Source organism: Apium graveolens, chromosome 3, assembly GCF_009905375.1.
Source record: "Apium graveolens cultivar Ventura chromosome 3, ASM990537v1, whole genome shotgun sequence".
NCBI classification, from domain to species: domain Eukaryota; kingdom Viridiplantae; phylum Streptophyta; class Magnoliopsida; order Apiales; family Apiaceae; genus Apium; species Apium graveolens.
In genome coordinates, this window is record NC_133649.1 from 19,978,443 (window position 1) to 19,997,990 (window position 19,548).

The 19,548-nt window shown below is 36.4% G+C and overlaps 2 protein-coding genes across 2 annotated transcripts; both read left to right on the forward strand.

The window, feature by feature from the left end:
* The first annotated feature begins 5,579 nt into the window (after nucleotides 1-5,579).
* LOC141711926 (uncharacterized) lies at nucleotides 5,580-10,342 on the forward strand. Its single transcript, XM_074514652.1, has 2 exons — nucleotides 5,580-5,737; nucleotides 9,206-10,342. The coding sequence occupies exon 2, from the start codon at nucleotides 9,218-9,220 to the stop codon at nucleotides 9,968-9,970; it is 753 nt and encodes a 250-aa protein (XP_074370753.1). The 5' UTR covers nucleotides 5,580-5,737; nucleotides 9,206-9,217; the 3' UTR covers nucleotides 9,971-10,342.
* A 2,308-nt stretch (nucleotides 10,343-12,650) lies between these two features.
* LOC141711927 (putative glutamate carboxypeptidase AMP1) lies at nucleotides 12,651-17,958 on the forward strand. The gene is made up of 10 exons (XM_074514653.1): nucleotides 12,651-13,746; nucleotides 14,560-14,802; nucleotides 15,373-15,525; nucleotides 15,625-15,693; nucleotides 15,883-15,970; nucleotides 16,180-16,263; nucleotides 16,353-16,441; nucleotides 16,772-16,885; nucleotides 16,998-17,132; nucleotides 17,567-17,958. Exons 1-10 carry the CDS (start codon nucleotides 12,811-12,813, stop codon nucleotides 17,741-17,743), a joined length of 2,088 nt encoding a protein of 695 aa, XP_074370754.1. The 5' UTR covers nucleotides 12,651-12,810; the 3' UTR covers nucleotides 17,744-17,958.
* Nucleotides 17,959-19,548: the final 1,590 nt, after the last annotated feature.

Here is a 19,548-nt window from a genome sequence, read left to right on the forward strand (position 1 = left end):
TTGGTTCCTGTCCTATGGTTGTTGGCAACTTGATTGTCCCTTCTACGGGGCACTCCACTCCCGCAAACCCATATATCGGCATGTCGGTTGGGGTCAATTGGGAGTCGTTATATCCCATCCTTAAAAAGATATCATGGAGCAAGATATCCACTGAAGCACCATTATCCACAAGGACCCTTCTCACCGGGCTGTTCCCTATTATCGGGGTTATGACCAACGGGTCGTCATGGGGAAATTTCACACCCTCCAGATCAGAATCATCAAAAGACATTGTTACTCCTGTCCTGGCCCTCTTCGGGGCTTCCCCAGTAATATGCATAACTTCTCGAGCATACGCTTTCCTGGAGTTGTTGGATAACCCAGCAGCAGTTGGTCGTCCAAAAATTATGTTTATCACAGGCCCTCGAGGTCGCGGTCCTCTGAAGATTGTATTTATTACCGGTACCCTAGGTTGGGGATTTCGCCCCTGATCTTCTTGATCTCTTCTTCGATCGTTAAAGTTTTTTCTCACGTTGTTGCTCCTGTCTCCTCCATCTCCAGTGTACTTGTTCAATCTCCCTTTTCTAATAAGGAACTTAATCTCATCTTTTAGTTGCCTACACTCATCAGTGTTATGACCAACATCCTTGTGAAATCTACAATACTTGCTCTTATCTAACTTGGCAGGATCGGCCTTTAAGGGCTTAGGCCAGCGAATATCTCGATCTTTCTCGATTTCCATTAGAATTTGGCTCCTTGGAGCATTCAGCTTAGCATACTCAGTAAATTTTTGTCCAGGTCCTCCTCTCTTGGGAGTTGAGTCAGGATTCTGCTTAGTTCTAGGATACTTGTCCTTAGCGATGTATTCCAGATCGGTCTTTCGCTTCTTGCCTCCAGCGGGCTCGTTGCTCATGACTGTCTTCCTCATACTCTCTTCCACCTTGATATACTTCTCTGCCCTATCTTGGAGCTGCAACATGATTTCAGGGGGGCGTTTGGCCAAGAACATCTTGAAAAACTCATTTCTAGTTCCCTGTTGCAGTGCTATCATGGCTACCTTGTCATCAAGGTCCGGGACTTTTAAACCTTTCTTTGTGAAACGATTCAGGTAGTCTCTTAAGGATTCCTTCGCTCCCCTGCACAATGCTCATGAGGGATGCTGAACTTTTCTCATGCACTCTCCCACTGATAAATTGCTTAATAAAAGGCTGACTTAATTCTCTGTAGGACCCAATAGAGTTTGGGGGTAAACGACTATACCACCTTTGAGCCATACCCGACAGGGTTTGAGGAAAGGCCCGACACTTAATAGCGTCATTCAGGGGTTGTAGCAACAGTGTATTGGAAAATGACCTGACATGATTGGGGGGATCTCCAGTGCCATCATAAGCTTTAATAGTGGGCATTTTGAACTTCCTTGAGATATGGGCATTCATTATTTCTTCAGTGAATGGTGGAGTAGGATCATCATGATCTCCAAGGGAAAGAAGATTGCTTGGATCAACCCTTGGGACAACATCCCTTCTCTGTATCGGACCATCCAGGTCTATGATAAGGGGAGGATTCCTCCCCCTTGGGGGTAATGGGGGTCTGGTGTTCTGGTGTGACTCCAAGTCGCGCTTCAGCCTTTGAATCTCAGCCTCATGAGCCATGATCCTTTCCTGCACTTCTTGGGAATTCGTCCCTTGGGTGCTCCTAGGACGTTGGCGACCATCAGCCATCGGCTCTTTGCCAGCACGCCTCCTTCTTGGGGCTACTTCATCATCTGAAGATTCAGAGTCTCTCTCAGTGTAAGGACTAGAAAATTCCTGATCCTCAGGAATTGGAGCCAAACCTTGTATATAGGGGGGCGATTGCCCTCGTGCTTCACTGCGCCCAGCATGTCCGCTTCCTCCAACCTCGGGGTAAAGGGGCATCCCATATGGGGGGTTAGTAGTCACAATAGTTGAATACTCATACTCAATTGGTCGAGAATTCACAGGTGCATGTAGTTGTTGAACTTGGGGATTCGTACCTTGAGTAGCCGAGGGAATCGTCCCTTGTGGCTGAGGTTCAGTTGCCCCTATCTGGGCTTCTCCTTGCGTGGCTGCATAAGTTGAATGAGGAGGTACCTCCACGGTTGACGAAATCACTTGGGTTGTCCCCGTTGGTGTTCCTCCTTCAAGGGCTCTAACTGTTCTCCGTGTTCTCGCCATGGTTGTTGTTGTGCTTTCCCACAGATGGCGCCAAATGTTATGGATTAAAAACTAAGATATATAATTGCTGTATTTATTATTAAGGAACGTGAGTTTCGAGGCTCGGTTTGACTGCTCTTGTGTTTCGTGACTCAATCTGCCTTAACAAGATGCCTATGTACCTTGCTGATTGCAAAGGATCAAGTCAAAAATTGTAGTTCTGATTTGTGGGGTAAGGCCCCTTATATAGATGTTGGGAGTCCTTGATTTGGACTTGGTTTAAGAGACTTTGCGAACAAGTCTTAGAATTAGAACGGATTTTAGAGTCCTGGGAAGTAGGAAGCTGATTACTTATCCTTGGAGGTCAATCTACAAGGATTTATATCCTTATCGGGACTCATCTTAATAGCTTCTTTTCTCCCTTATTAAGTAATTACGAAATTAATTGATATCCAGGGTTTTGGGCTTTCTTTGTTCCGTCAGGCCTGATCTGGTCCATCAGGTCTGATCAATGTGTTAACCTTTTTGGTCTGAATGTCATACATCTTCTAATTGGGCCTTATAGCCCAATTCACGTATAATTAATGTAATATTAATTGCGTAGTCAAGATTTATTTACTCCCTATCAGAAATATTCACTTTTTTGTTTAGATTCTCCTAAGTAATATTCTCCAATTTTAGATATACTTTTATTTTTTCTAAAGTAAGATTCACTAAATTTTTTGGTATAATGTAATGAAAAACCCTTGTAGTGTGTTCTTTTACGAAAAGATTTCAAAGATTTTATTTTTTGTAAAACGAACTATCTTACAAAATATTTAAAAATTATACTACAATTATCCATTATAATTTCAATAGCATAAAGAATCTCAATATAAATATCTTGTAAAAAAATTATAAAAGTATCAATTAAAAATTTAATCTTTTAATTTAAAAGACGCAATAATAATTAAAATTAGTGTTATTGAAATTGGAAATCGGAATAGATTAGTCAAAATACCGAGTTTGGATTAATCGGATATTCGAGCATTAACCGAAAAAACTAATCGACGTTAAAATCAGATGTATTATAATAATAAAATATTATTTAATATATCATTATGATTATATTAGTTATTTGTTAACCAATATATATTTATTATATCTTAAATTTCATAATTATTCATATTTAATTTAATGTAGTATTTTAAATGTAATGCAACATTTTATATATTTTAATAAAAAAGCTTATAATTATTAACCAGATTTCAAAAATCGGATCGATAAGCCACCTTGTAAAGAATTAATCGGGTATTACTGGAATTATTTGTACAATGAATAAAATGTAATGATATTGAATTTTATGTAAACCTTTTCTAAAATAATAATTTAAATATTTTTATTAACTTTTAATTTTTTTAATGGCACATGAAACCTTGGAGAATCTTGGGCTAAAAAATATTTTTTTAATAGAATCTCAACTTATCAAATAAATTGATGGCTTAATATTCTATCAGAAAAAAATTTCAGGGAAAGGTTTTTTTATATTAATTTAAAGTGAAAAGATTCTCTAAAATAATAATTAATTTCAGGATGTTGTACCGTGGTGTATGCTTTTTACGGATGACATAGTTATTATTAATGAGACAAAGTCGGAGATTAATGAGAAGTTTGAACAATGGAGAGTTACATCGGAGACTCCGGGTTGCGTGTTAGTCATTCAAAAACTGAATACATGTGGTGTAATTTTAGTAATGAACTTGATGAAGAGGGGGTTGATGTTAGAATCGGAGAGCATTTATTAGTTCCGAAAGAAAGTTTCAAGTATTTGGGATCTATGATTTATAAATATGATAAGATAGATGCCGATGTTACTCATCGTATCCAACTTGGATGTTTAAAGCGGAGGGCTGTTTCAGGAGTACTGTGTGATAAAAAGATTCCTTTAAAATTAAAAGGAAGATTTTATCGAATGGCGATTATAACAGTTTTGTTGTATTGGGTGAAATGTTGGGCGGTAACGAAGGCCCAAGAACAACGACTAGAGGTAGCGGAAATGATGATGTTGCATTGGATTTGTGGTCGCACCTTGTTAGATTGATTGCCGATTGATTTTTTCAGATGGCAATTACGAGTTGCTTCTATAATAAATAAAGGGAAAGTAGACTGCGATGGTTTGGACATGTACGGAATAGACGTATATCGACCCCAGTGCGGAGAGTTGAAGGTTTAGTGTTGACGGGTGCGAAAAGGAAAGGAAGACCGAGACAAACTTGGGATAACCTACTTTCACTAGATTTGCATTTTTTAAACCTTTGGAAAGAGGGGGTATGGTACTAGATAGAAGGTCTTGAAGGCGTCGAATTAGAGTGGTTGATTAACTTATGGGATAGATGGATCTTGTATTTTGAGGTGTTAGTAGAATATAGTGTTAGTAACATATAGTGTCAGTTTATTTATTTTGTTAATATGCTTAATTCTATTATTATTGTATTCTGGCTTTCATACAATATTGGCACTAATCAATTTTTGGTAGATCGAATGTCTTGTCTTTTTTGAACAAGGAGTTATTTGATTTACAAAGTCGAAGCTCTACGAGTGTTTTTAAGTAAGATTGGATTGGAGATATCAAAAATGTTTAATTTGGGATAAAAGTGACTACAAACAGTCAATATTCGGTATTGTGTATTATATCTTTTTATAGTTATATTCCATATTTACACAAACCGGGGGTCTTTCGGGAAACAACCTCTTCGTTCTTTTGAATGAAGGGAAGACTGCGTACTGCAGTCCCTTCCCAGACCTTACTTTTGCGTAGGGCTGTAAACAAACCGAGCTGATCGTTAGGCTCTACTCGACTCGACTCGTTAAGTAATCAAGCTCGAGTTTGAACAAGAAAATATGCTCGTTTAGCTTATCGAGTCGATCCCAGTTTTACAAGTGGTAGACTCGAACTCGACTCGAGATTGACTCGAGATCGACTCGATTCGTTAAACCCGACTCGATAAGCAGTATGCATAAAAAAATCTAAATATATACTTGAGCATGCTCTATGTTCTACCTGTGTCTTCCTAATTGGACTAGGCTTAAATTTTATTTGTTTGGGTTGAGCCTTGGTTGGAATCTAATTGTGAAAAAAGACAAAAAAAAATAAAAAATTAATGACCAACTCGAACTCGACTCGACTCGAAAATTTCGTGAACAACTCGAACTCGACTCGGTTGTTAACCAACTCGAGTTCGAACATGAAAATCTGATCGTTAAACTTTTTGAACTCGACTCGACTCGTTAAGAAAAAATTCGAACTCGAACTCGTTAAGGAAAAACTCGACTCGACTCGGTTCGTTTATGGCCCTACTTTTACGGTATATATTGGGTATGTTAGTTTAGTTTGGTTTACAGTATTTTTTGTATAAATATTTTTGGACCGAATACATCCCTAAAGTTTATTTATTTCCAAAAAAAATTGAAAAATAAATAAATTTTAAGGGTTTGAGGCAAAGACCGTGAAACAGACGGAAAAAGGTCAAAATCGGCGAATCGCAATAGTTAGAGGCTACGTCTCCGACCCTAATCATCGCTCCGTTCTTCGTTCCCTTTATCAGGTAACTCAATTTCTCTGCCTTTATTATCTTATTTTCGATTTGATTGTGCCTCTTTTGTTCAATTGCACTAGGGTTTCTATTTCTATGTGATTAAGCATATGAATTTACTGAAGACTTACGGGCTTCAGATTTTCTTGTAGCTATTTGGTGTTTACAGGTGACTTTGAAACTCCAAAGTTAATAGCTTGTTATCATTGCAATGCATGATTTTGACAATGATATGGTTATCTCTATGTGTCTGTCTACAAATTTCGGGCAGATTGACAATAAAGGCTTTAGGAATTTAAGATATCATTGATTCGGGTAATTGTTCGTGTAACAGATTATGGTTGTAAAATTACGTTTGAAAGCCTGGTGTTACAGGATGCATATATCCTGTGTTTAATTTCAGAGATTAAGAAGCAGGAAGAGAGATTTAGAGAGAGAGATGAGGAGAGAAATTCAGAGAGAGATTTAAGAGAGAGTCCGGATGAGAAAAACAGAGTTTTGTTATTAAATTTCACATAACTTCTAAATGAATTACCATCTCCTATTTATAGGAGAACTAAACTCCCCTAACATTCCTTCCCCCTTCAAAAGACTTGCCCTCAAGTCTATATTAAGCAATGAAAAAGTCCTTCCCTCAACTCTACGGACTGAATCTAATACAGTGACATCCTTGCTAAATACTCTACGGTCTCACAATACCATAATCTGCAGAATTATTATCGGCCAACCTCCAGTCACATCTTTCAAATATAAATGCATCTCTTTGACGGCAGTGGATCTTGTTACGTCTCTGATTATGTCATGCAACTTGAAATATCCTGCAGTCCCGCCTTCAAGCAACAATAAAGCTGACTTGAGACTTTCAACCATCACTCGTACTCTTGTTCTTCCGCCCTTTGCAAGCTGCGAGCCTACTTCTAAATCAACTGGCTTGTCAATAAAATTGAACGCAGTTGCAAGTCCAAGTATAATAGAACACAACAACATACGCTGATTTGCATCTTCTGGCAAGTGAACAAAATTCAACTTCAAACAAGCATATTCTTCTGGCTCTATTCCCTCAACACGTACAACCTTGCAATCTTCAATTTGTCTAAATGCATCCTTCCACAAACTGGAAATCATGAATTTCAGTGCCTTACCACCCGCTTGGATAATGAGCGGTAAACTTGCGCATACTTGCTGCACCAATGATTCATCCGACAGAGATTCAGTTTGATCAGTACCAAGAGTATTCTTAAACATATCCGGAGCTTCTTTATCTTTTAGGTTTGTAACTTCAACAGGTTCATTGCATTTGTTATTTACGCAATGAGATTTTGATCGAGATGTAAAGAAGATATTACAACCCTTCCAACTACTGCCATTATTCGGCCTTCTGATGATCACTTTTGGAGCATGTCAACATAGTTTGTAGCCACCTATTTAGGCGACTTTCACTGCATTTTGTGGCAAAGTCTCTTCTCCTATCTTTCAAGCATCTTTCAAGCATACAAAGAACATGTGGATAAATTCTATGACAGATAACACAAAGCCACTCAAATCAAAATCAGCAGATGAAGCTTCAATAAGTACATCATTTTGGACATTTAATCCACATCCAATAATACTGCCACCAGTTTGAACAATGAACTCAAAGTCAGAGTTCTTCAAACCACCATTGTATTTCTGATTGAACTCTTTATTACAATTTCCCAACTCCTGATCTTGATCTTTGACAAGGGCAACAACCCTCTTCTCCCTATTAACAGTATCATCTTCACCACTTATTTTATCATCAAGAATTATTTTCTCCACAATTAAATCAGAACCCCTTTCAATTCCATCATCTTTAACAACTACTTCATCCTCAAGAACACATTGAACTCTATGGTTTTCGAAAGAATCCTCCCAATTCTTGAACAATTTGTCTTCTACATCCAACCCAATTTCATCTCTATATTTTGAAACTAAGCAAAAGATAATATCAGTCCAATCCGCACCTTTCATTACTGACATATATGAAGATATCCATTCCTTAGTTTTACCAACCATACATAAAGATGCTACCTCAATCTTTTGATCCTCTGGAATTTTATACACCCTAAAATACTTGCAACATTGTCGAATCCAAAGTCTAGGGTTAATGCCATTAAACTTAGGAATTTCGAGTTAAGGAACATACCCACTTGTTGAATCGAATCTTGATTTGGCAATGTTTCTCCGAGATTCTTCACTTGTTGTTCGCAGACTCTTGATTTCAGAGAGCATTTGTTCAAATTTGTTACTCCACCCTTCATGTTCTGGATTATGAGTTTCCATCTTTCAATCAAACAGTTGGTGGGCAGTTGTTGATATAGAAGATTAGAGATGATATTCTTGATGAAGAAACACTCAAATGGCGTAATTAGCACCAAGAAAGAACGGCTCTGATACCATTGTTACATGATGCATATATCCAGGATGCATATATCCTGTGTTTAATTTTTTAGAGATTAAGAAGCAGGAAGAGAGATTTAGAGAGAGAGATGAGGAGAGAAATTCAGAGAGAGATTTAAGAGAGAATCGGGATGAGAAAAACAGAGTTTTGTTATTAAATTTCACATAACTTCTAAATGAATTGCAAGCTCCTATTTATAGGAGAACTAAACTCCCCTAACATCTGGCACTTTGCTGGCTTTTCTCATTGCTACGGAAAAAGCCATTTCCAGTTTGATGAAGAACTTTTAAAGGCTACTAAGTGGGAAGTGCTAAACGTTTCTTTCCCACACTTTCGACAAGATAGGGTTTAGATAGGGTTTGATTTTACTTGCTTTTCCAAATGTAGTTGTCAAATGTATTTAACTAAAAATTATAACGTACCAATTATGAGGAAGATTTCAGGAATATTAGTGTTTAACGACTATAGAAAATGTATCTCAGTAGCACTTGGCTTTCTTTGATTAGCTGTTGCCTGTTAGAAAATGTAACTCAGTAGCACTTTGCTACACTTTTCCCATTCAACAAGTATGTAACAGATCATACATTGCATTTTGCACCTCAAACATCCTGCAAACATGAAGGTTCCTACAGATTTAACAAGTTTTAGCAGTTTAAGATTAACATAAGATATTGCAGGCAGAGTAACCTTAAAATGAAATTAACGCCTAAACTAATTTTATATAAAGACTTATTTGTTTTTGTAAAACTTCAGGCCTGCTGTCTTCTAGTTCTCACAATACGCAGCACCAGGCAATACAGATGAAAGATTGTTATTTATTTTTCACGGATCCAACACCTTCTAAAATTGACAATCTTCCATTATTATCCCGTAGGTCAAGTAAGAGATGTGATGGTATAGACTATAAAACATCATAAGTTCATTTGTTTCTGTGCTAATGAATATACTGTATCTTCCTTAGGTTGATCCCTATATATTTGACATGTTTCATATATTTTGCTTGAAATTGTAGATGAAATTAATCTCTTTCTTTCAGAAGTAAAATTGTATCTATGATGCAGGTTTGACTACTAATGGCGAAACCAAAGCAAAGGCATCAGCTGCGTACACCTGTAAATATCAGTCCCAGTGGATCTGCACAAGAAACTAATGAAGAAAATGACTGGGTGATAGTCAAGAAGCAGAAAGTTACTATATTGATCCCTCCTTTACCAGCTAAGAAGTCTTCAATGCCTAATCCGACGCAAAACCAGCCACAAGCTGAACTTGGGAACACAGTCAATGTTCAGTCACCTTCTCTGATCAAACCAAGTCACTGGAGACACTCAGATGCCGATGGAGAAAAATCTGTGTCAACAACTCGGGAGAAAACTATTCCAGATCGTAAAAAGCCTCTTGCTTCTCATTCCATTTCGCCAACCCCAAGTCTACCAAAGCCAGACACCTCACAACCGAGACTCAGATCTAAATTTCCTGCTGTTGAGGATTCTGGATATAAGAGGACATTCGGGGTTCGTAGTGCCTCCAAATTGAACAAAATACCTAAAAGCTTCTACGATGGGAAGTTGCTACTTCATCAAAATTTAAGGGCATCAAACCTTGAGAGAAAGCTTCAGAGGGCTGGTGGGCTGAGTCGCTGGCTGACATCACTGGGACTTGATCAATTTGTTACATTTTTCAGAGGTAGAAGGATCAGCAAATTTCATTTGGTGAACCTCACTATGAACAAGCTAAAGGACATGGGAGTACTGGCTGTCGGACCTCGCAGAAAATTGATGCATTCAATCGACTGCCTTTGCCAGCCACACTGTTTCAAGGGCTTGTAAATGATGCCAGATGTTAAAACCTTTGATCACTAAGGAATAACTTTAAGTGAAACGCATGCTCTTACGTTGGTGGATCCAATAGGGGCACACATTATAATGTGTTGTGCTAGAGGTAACTTAGGTTTACTTGTTGCCTGTTGGTTGGAAAATAAAAAATTACATGGGCATCAACGACAAGATCCTGCATTCTTCATATTCATGTCTTTGCTTGTGTTGAAAATTTAGCGAGGAGCGAAGGAATGCCTAAAATAAAAGATTCGCAATTTGCAGAAAGTTATCTGGAAGAAATGCAGAGTTGGTCACATGTTATGGAATGATGATAAAGAAACTTAAAAATTATTTACATGCTATAACAAGCTGAGTTTTTTTCCATTACGAAAATATATCATACTTAGATTAATATTGTTTATAGCAGTATGATTCCTAGCATATAAGTAATCAGGTAAACTATCAAATTTATTGACCGGATGACCATTTATGGACATATGAGATTGGAATTATATGACGAGTTAAATCACCTACTGGGATATAATTAGGAACGCTGGCTTAAAGATCTGGTTAGCATCATAGCAGTAATATTCTGTTTAATGGTATATATAGATGTGGTTGTATGTTAGTATTTGTACCCCATCATCAACATTCTGTGTAATCTTACTTTTAAATATAGATGTCTGTGAATGTTTATGTCATGTTGGATTGTCAGTCACCCCATCATCAATATTCTGTGCAATCTTACTTTTATATATCTATATATGTGTATTATGACATATACTCCATATCAGTCCAATTGTAAATGGAATTTGTCTGGACCACCAAGATATGATTCTCAAAATGTATAATGTACACTAGGGTCTTCTCAATGCATACTCCCCAGCTACAATGTTTGATGAGAGACTTAGCATTATTTATGTGGACCTTTTCTTTTCAGGTGAGAAACATGTAGGATGCATAAGTTCTAATGCTCTATCCACTCACCTTTTTGCATCAATATCCACTCTTCTCCTATATATCCATTATATATATGTAATTATGTATAGATGGAGAATGTAGAGCCTTTTTATTCACATTCTTCCGAGAGGAAATCAGTGTATGATTTGGAAAAGTTACATCCTGTGCATTTTCTAACTAAAGTGAAGAGTGGTAGTTGCCAAGGTTATGGTAATAATTTTACCTGGTTAACTTTTTAAAGTTTAGTAGCAGTAGTAGTACTAGTGTAGTTAATGGTAAATTTTATTATATTTTTTATTTTAATTTATGGGCTTATTTTGCAAGGGTACTTAGATACGGTATATATGGTTTCACATATTTTCAGGGTTGGGTGAAAAGAATAAAGCGACCAAGTGAGATACCAATTGAATGAAAAATTGCAAGCAAGATCAATAGTTGAAGAATATTTCCTATACGGATAATAATATTACTCTTATTTTGCTCAAAGAAGAGACTGGAATGGCAGAGCACTTAGAATACGAATGAGCAAGTGCGATCCATGCATTGTGCTCGTACAATTAGGTCGGCAGATTATTCAAATTTTTAACAAGCTTCACTTGGAAATGCCAAAATGGCATATCTCATTTTGTATGTTAGAGGATTTTCTTCATAAGAACAAAATGAAGTGTCCAAGTTAAATGATTCGAAAATTTGGCCGTCTTGAAAATTTGACAATTTTTTTTATTGTGTGTCTGTATAATTCTATTAAAAAAAAACAGAATTCCTGTCTTTGACTAAGCATGAATTTGGTAAAAAGTGTTGAAGCCCATATATGGACGAAGTCCTGCTGATAAGACTCAGTTGTGAATTGCCCCACTCCCTTTAATTTGTTTACTTTGTAAGGAAAAGAGGTCTCTGAGGTGACTTCAAAATCCAGTAGTTGATGCAAGGCACTTTTTTTACCTGAAGCATTAGAATCACCATCACATATGACATATTCACATTACATTTTACAAACTCCTACTACTCTTCCTGTCCTAATCTTAGCATCCTTAAAAACATGGATGGATGCCACAGTGAAGCATTATATTTCAAGTCCCATAATAGCATAATACAATTTCATAAGAAACCCTAAATTCTAATTTTAGTTTATTTTTACATATATATACTAATTCAGATTATTTTATACTATTATCAACGTAAGGTTTATTACGCCTTACTTTTTTTCTCTTTTCCCCCTAACAAATGGTTAGTCAGAATTTTAAGCTTTAACTCTTTTTTTTGGTAATTGGGCTACGCCTATATGTCACTTCTGAGGGAGACATCTAATTTAACTTTTATCAATACAACTTACACAACTATTATTGAGTTAGATTTGATGAAATCTACACTTTATTCAGAAAATTGACATCCATTTTAATCACATCTCACGTCTTCTCGCTTTTCAATCAAAAGTTTTAAGCAAATCTATACATTTATGATTTACGACTCAACTCAACATGGATGTCAACTTTTCAATTTCAAAGTTCAAACTCCAAAAAAATAAGAGGTTCATATATGTTAGTAATTAAAAATAACTTGGCCGGATTATAATATTAAAACAATCACAAATCAATTCAAAATAACTTGACCGGATTATAATATTAAAACAATCACAAATCAAATTTAAATAAATGTATCGATGCCAACTAGATTATTTAGTTAAAGGTTCGGAAATAAAAAATCGTATAACAGGGGTGACTCCCAAAAAGATGACAACGCACTACTTCACTGCACCTGTACTACTTGTTTGTAAACACTCACTGAAACGCTGATACCTCTTCAGCTCCCACCTCTCACCTGAAACGTCCTCCTCACCTCCATCGCCAAACCACCACTTTTACTACAACTCAACTCAACTCAACTCAAAAAATATGCCCCAACCATTTTCATCAACATTCATTATCACCTCAAAACCATCATGCACTCTCATCTCTCTCTTCTCCTTCATTCTCCTCCTCACTCTTTTCTCTCTCCACCTTCACCACCACCACCCTCCCCCCACTCTCTCTCGCAAATCTCTCTCCCTCAACTCTCTCTCAACCTCCTTTCTCTCCACTTCCGATAATAATACTATCTCTCACTACCTCCACTCTCTCACTCTCCACCCTCATCTCGCTGGTACTCCCCTCTCTCTCTCCACCGCTCTTCTCGTTCTCTCCCACTTCATCTCTCTCAATCTCTCTGCTCATCTCTCTAACTACACCACTCTCCTCTCTTACCCTCTCCACTCCTCTCTCTCCGCTCATTCCAACTCCACCACCACTCATTTCTCTCTCCCCGAACCTCACTCCCACGGCGTCGTTTTGCCTTACCACGCTTACTCCCCCTCCGGCTCCGTTTACAGCGCCGCCGTGTTTGTCAACTACGGGAGAGAACAAGACTACAATGCTCTAGAAGTGCAGGGTGTGAGTGTTAAAGGGTGTATTGCTATCGTGCGCCGCGGCGGCGATATGTCGAGAAATGCGGTGGTGGTCAAGGCGGCGGAGAATGGGGTAGCGGCGGTTGTAATGTACACGGAGGGGGATTTAGAAAATGGAGTGGAGAGAGGGACTGTAATGAATGGGATGGGGGACCCACTTACGCCTGGGTGGGGTAGTGTGGGAGATGGGGAGAGATTAGGGTTTGAGGATAGCGAGGTTGTGAAGAGGTTTCCGGTAGTTCCGTCGATGCCGGTATCGAAAGAGATAGCGGAGAGGATAATGAGGACATTGGAAGGGGGTAGAATTCCTGAGGAGTGGAAAGGAACCCTAAAGAGTTTTGTTAGGGGAATTGGTCCAGGCCCAACTATGTTAAACTTCACTTACCAGGTTTGTCTTTGTTCTGTTTGGAGTTTGGACCACAATGATTTGTTTGTTTTGTCATAGCAAAATCTTGGTTTGTACTGTACTTTTTATTTGGTAGGTGGGTCAGTGAGATATGTGTTCTGTTAATTAGTACTACTATGGTCTATGGATTTGTTTTTTGCTGTTCTGTTTGTTCCATGGTATACAACTATAGAACTGTAGATTGTTATATATGCCTTTTGTAGAGATTGTGATCCAGTTTATCTGGGTTTTGGGAGATTTTTAGTGGGGATAATAGTTAAGTTTTTTGTTCAATTGGTTGTTTAGTGTTACAAAAAGACAAAATATTATGCAAGTGAAGCTAGAACTGAATTGAGCATTACACTTGGTCGAAATACGTAAGCTACTTGAGCACATGTTTGATGGTGTTATGTGTGATGTTGATGAAGTAAGAACGCTAGATTTTGTAAGGTTGTGGGTGTGCACAAGTGGCGTCACTTTATTACCATGTCTATTTTTTGCCACTAGAGTTTGAGAGGCTTGTTTAAGTTTTTGCTGATGCGCTACAATGTAAAATGTGTATCACTTTGAAAGGCTTCCAATAATCAGTAATTAGTTATTTATGTTTGAAAAGCTTCTCAAATGTGACATATGACTCTTATCAACGCATCACTTCTAATTTTTCAAGCTGCTGTTTAAAAATATGAATATAAAAAATAAACAGTTTAGACATTTCATAAGCGGTGCAACTTGTTGTTCTCTTGCCTATTATCTCGATGTGAAATATTTGAGATATTACCAGTGCTAATAAATTAAATAACACTGTGTTCTTTCTAGGGAGAAAAAAAGATGGCGACAATCTATAATGTTTTTGCAGTTTTAAGGGGATCAGAAGAGCCTGATCGCTATGTGCTCCTTGGTAACCATAGAGATGCATGGACATATGGAGCGGTTGACCCCAATAGTGGAACTGCAACGCTACTTGACATAGCTCGCCGATACTCTCTTCTGAAACTCTCAGGCTGGAATCCTCGGAGGACAATTGTGCTATGCAGTTGGGATGCCGAAGAGTTTGGGATGGTAGGTAATAGTTAATCTTCTTCAGTCTCCAGCTTGTACCTTGTATAAAGTATTTGAAGTTATATACTAAGATCGTATGTATAAGTCCTTAATGATAGTTGGCTTATGAATTCCCGGAGGAGGCAATAAATTAAATGCAAAGCATCATAAGCATTAAATCAAATGTAAAGCATCAGCAAATTATAGATTCCCCCTCCCCCTCCTTTGCAACATGTATTACTCTATTTTAAAATAAAACTAAATTTAGCTTCCACAAAATCCTTTTGAGATAATGTCCCATAGAAATGGGATTACAAAACTTCTTGCAGATGCGGAGTACTGTTGGCATGAATTAAAAATCCATGTTCTAGAATAAATGTGTTCCCCACATTTTAACTGATACAACAGAAAAATGATTAGTTGCAAGCACTATTTTATCATACAAATGCAACCGAAAAAGCTAATTTCTTTCTTGAACAGGCCGATTGCAAGTTCTTAATAGTATTTAATATGTTAGTTTTCCTAATAATTGCATTTTGGCTTTAAAAATCCTCATGTCTCACTCGCATGGTATTTTCCTTGAACTTCCAGATAGGGTCCACGGAATGGGTTGAGCAAAACCTTGCAACTTTGGACTCCAAGGCTGTAGCTTATATTAATGTTGATTGTGCCGTTCAAGGGCCTGGACTTTTTGCTGGCGCTACTCCTCAGCTGGACGGTCTTCTTGTTGAGGTCACAAAGAAGGTAAAGCAAATGGAGAATAAAAGTTACTATGCTATCTAAATACCAACGTAAACTTTTGGGTCACTGAATGGTTGGCATTCTGTTTCTGTTTGGTTAAAGGTTAAAGATCCTGACTCAGACTATGCAACCATATACGAGAAATGGGCCTCTAGTAATGGAGGTGTATCTGTAAGTCCATAACAAGTGTCCTCTTGGCTTTACATATTCATCAAAATTGTATCACGAACTGTGGCATTAACGCTTTCCAAAATTATGTGTTTGAAGATGGCAGCTTAGCAAGGAACATTTTTTTCCCAAAACAAATTAAGAAAAACATACACTTTAGAGATTGATCTGGTTATTATGGCTGGGTTACAGATTGGAAGACTTGATCGAGTAGATTCTGATTTTGCTCCATTCCTGCATCATGCCGGGGTTCCTTCAGTTGATTTATACTATGGGAAAGGTATAGAATATACTTGGTGCTTTTTATTGAATGTATCCGGAGAGGTTTTATCATATATTATATTAAGCCAGAAAATGTTTCCAGAAATTGACTAGATCATAGATCCTTAAAATTTAGGCCAGTGAATCACCATTTTTTTCGCTTGTTACTGGTTATGCCAAACACTCAAATAGTTATGAATCTATATATATATTCTCAATTTATTGCAGATTTCCCAGTCTATCACACTGCTTTTGACTCCTACAACTGGATGAGAAATTTTGGAGATCCATTATTCCAGCGTCATGTGGCTGGTTAGCTTCTTATATGTTTCAGGTTATACTTGTATATTTATTATTACTATAATGATGACACCATGGCTTCTTTTCATGTACACAATTAGTCGCTGGAATTTGGGGTCTCCTTGCACTTCACCTGGCAGATAATCCAATAATACCATTCAACTACCTTTCTTATACAACTCAATTAAAGGTATCAGACAAGCTATCTTCTTAAAGTCAGGTTCTAATTGTTTGTTTAAGCAATTAGTTCATCTTCCGAGACTCTCTGTACTGGTATAATTAATAGATTTTTCTATTTGATGCATAAATATTTTTTATGGAACCTTTTCAATACTTTTCTAGGTTATAGAAATCAAATTTCAAGTTAACTAGGCTTTTCTTCACAAATTAATTCCTCATTGATCTTGGAGGTCCTCTGTAACTATGTTCTAAAACAAAAAAGTTAAATATGGTGTACTATGCGTCTGGCAGCAGTTTAGTTGAAAGTCAGGATTCTTGATGTTTTTGAATTATATGACAGGATTACACCAGCATCTTAAGCGACTTACTTGAAGTGAGCATCTCTTTGAATCCTATATCTGCTGCCATACAAGAATTTGAAGCTGCAGCTAAGAAAGCTGATGACGAAGCGAAGGTTACGTATATGATTATGTACTAAAAAGTTGCTTAGCACAGTTGACCAATGTTAAGCAGATTCCTACATTTTTTTACAGTTGCGTCTGAACATCTATTTTTTTGACTTGCAGAAACTGCGAGAGCAAGAAACTACGGGACAGGTTTTGGTCTTAAAGAAACGGGCATTGAATGATCGGCTGATGCTTGCTGAAAGAGGATTCTTGGATACTGAAGGGATTCAAGGAAGTCGGTGGTTCAGACATCTTGTAAGCATTCTACCTTTACTTCATCTTAAAAGATTAAGTTTAAAAGCCTCACCAAGTATAGTATTCAGGCAACCAGTGTAGCCACATTATATTTAGCTTTCATCTTGTTCACGTATTGGCCCCAACCAATCCTTTTCCATACACTAAGGGACGAAAGAGTATGGTTTGTTAGCCTCTTTACAAAAGTATGTCACATATACAGCGAACCTTTACCTCCAGTCTATAATGAACTAAGAGAAACTGAATGTGTATACAAGAGAGTAGTATATATGGAGGGTGCCTCTGAACCAGGGTTCAAAGGTATTAAGGTTATACTTACTTTCAGTGGCGTACAGATGTCTTGGTTGATGTATGCAATACATAGTTGTTCCGACAGTCTAGTAACTGTTGTCAAATTTCAGAATATGATTCTAAATTTTAAGGGTGTTGTGCAGATATATGGGCCTAATGGTGTAAGCGAGAGCCGGCTAACTTACTTCCCTTCAGTAGTCCAAGCCATTTCTCAGCCCGCAGGACTTCCAGGACGACAGGCATCAATTCAGCATGAGATCTGGAGGGTTGCCAGGGCCATACAAAGAGCAGCCTATATACTAGATGGGGAACTGACATAAAAATTAAGAACAATAGGATAAAACCTGACAGTAATAGAATGAGAAGAGAGCATCTGCATGTATAGCATTCTTCTTTCTTTTAGTTGTATATAGTTTAGTCACAAATCATTAATATATTCAAGAAATTATATTAAACTTTGGAAAATGTTTGGTGTACATAATAGTGTACAAAATTTTGTACATAATGATATATGGCACGTTTTAATTGGAATGGACACCCTATATTCACATCAACAAAATTAATTAAAACACCCTACATCAATTGTCCGTCATTATGCACTCTTAAATTTTCCCCTTAAATTTTCCCCTGCTGATAACTGCTGGTAAATTTGATAACTTTCAACAGTAATGAAGTAATGAATAACACAAGTCTCTGTTAAAATTGAAGATGACATAGACCCCTCTCAGCCTCTCCACTCTGCAGGTGTAGGTTGATAAATTTACTGGTATATATTAATGTATAATTTTATTATTATTAATGAATTTCTACAAATAACTTTTATTTTAGAGCAAGAAAACTAGGGGTGATCACGGTTCGGGAATCTGCATAAACCGAATCGATATTAGACCGACCCAAACTGAAACCGAAATATGGTTTGTGGATACGGTTCAACTATTTTAAAAATCCACGGGTTATGGGTTAGTTTTGGTTTGACCTTAAACCAACACGATTCCGATTTGAACCGCATTAATATATATATATATTATATATATATATATAGGGTTTTGGTCCACAACCCAGGTGGTTGTAGTAACCACCGGGTGCCCCGCATTGTTTCATTGAGGTACCTACCACAATGAAATAATGTTGCACGATTCCTGTTTTTATTTAATTTCTAAAATAAGAAAAAATTATATTTTAATGAATTAATTTTTTTTCCGATAATAACGGAGTTAGAAAATATATAATTAACTTTAACAATCATTTGTTCTATATTTTCTAATTTTATTACTACTTCCCATTTATTATCCATTGTATAATGAGTTAAAAATTTAAAAATAAATTAGATATATAATTGGAAAAGTAATTAAAATATTTGTTTTAATGAAAAAAAATAAAAAACCTAAGATAGTAACTGAAATGTATGAATGGAGTATTGCAAGTATGATTGTTTATTGATCGAAGTATCGTCCTCTCTAAAACTTTTTTTAGTAAATTCTAATCAAATTATTTTAATTTAAATTTTAAATATGTCAAAATTATGTATAATAACACATTTGTACTCCTTAATATAAAATGATGAATTAAATATTTTTTATAAACAATTTTTAATTCAAAAAAAAATAAATGAGGACAAAATAATAATAAAAATAATAATAAAAAATAAATGAGGACTAAATTGGACAAGTACAAGAAAAATAAAAAAAAAACATAAAACTCAGAATATTCCCTTATAATAAAAATTCGAAAATACTATTTCGATCAAATAACTAAAAAATACAATTTCACTCAAAAATTTTAAATTCAATATTAAATTTAAATATTTTAGTTTAAAATATTAATTCAAAAATATCAAAATATAAGTTCGAAAAAATATTTAAAAATTCATTTTTAATAAAAAAATAAATTAGAAAAAATAAAGCGGGTAAGAACCGTTACATTTAAAACAACGTCCTCCATCATTGTTTCATTGCGGTTCCATTGCACTAGCCGCAATGAAATAATGTTGTAGGTGACACAGGGTATTTTTTTTATTTGTTACGAAAAAATGTTTAGCATTCCGGGGGTTGAGTTTTTTTATATTTTTTTATAACTAACGAAAAATCGATAAAATTTCACTTTTTTTAGTTTTCCACATTTTCAA

What these genes read in the sequence shown, in the direction of transcription:
- LOC141711926 (XM_074514652.1), top strand. Translation starts at nt 9,218, where the DNA reads ATGGCGAAACCAAAGCAAAGGCATCAGCTGCGTACACCTGTAAATATC.
- LOC141711927 (XM_074514653.1), top strand. Translation starts at nt 12,811, where the DNA reads ATGCCCCAACCATTTTCATCAACATTCATTATCACCTCAAAACCATCA. An exon ending in TGATTTATACTATGGGAAAG is followed by an intron (nt 15,971 to 16,179) that starts GTATAGAATATA and finishes AATTTATTGCAG; the next exon opens with ATTTCCCAGTCTATCACACT. An exon ending in GTCGGTGGTTCAGACATCTT is followed by an intron (nt 17,133 to 17,566) that starts GTAAGCATTCTA and finishes GGTGTTGTGCAG; the next exon opens with ATATATGGGCCTAATGGTGT.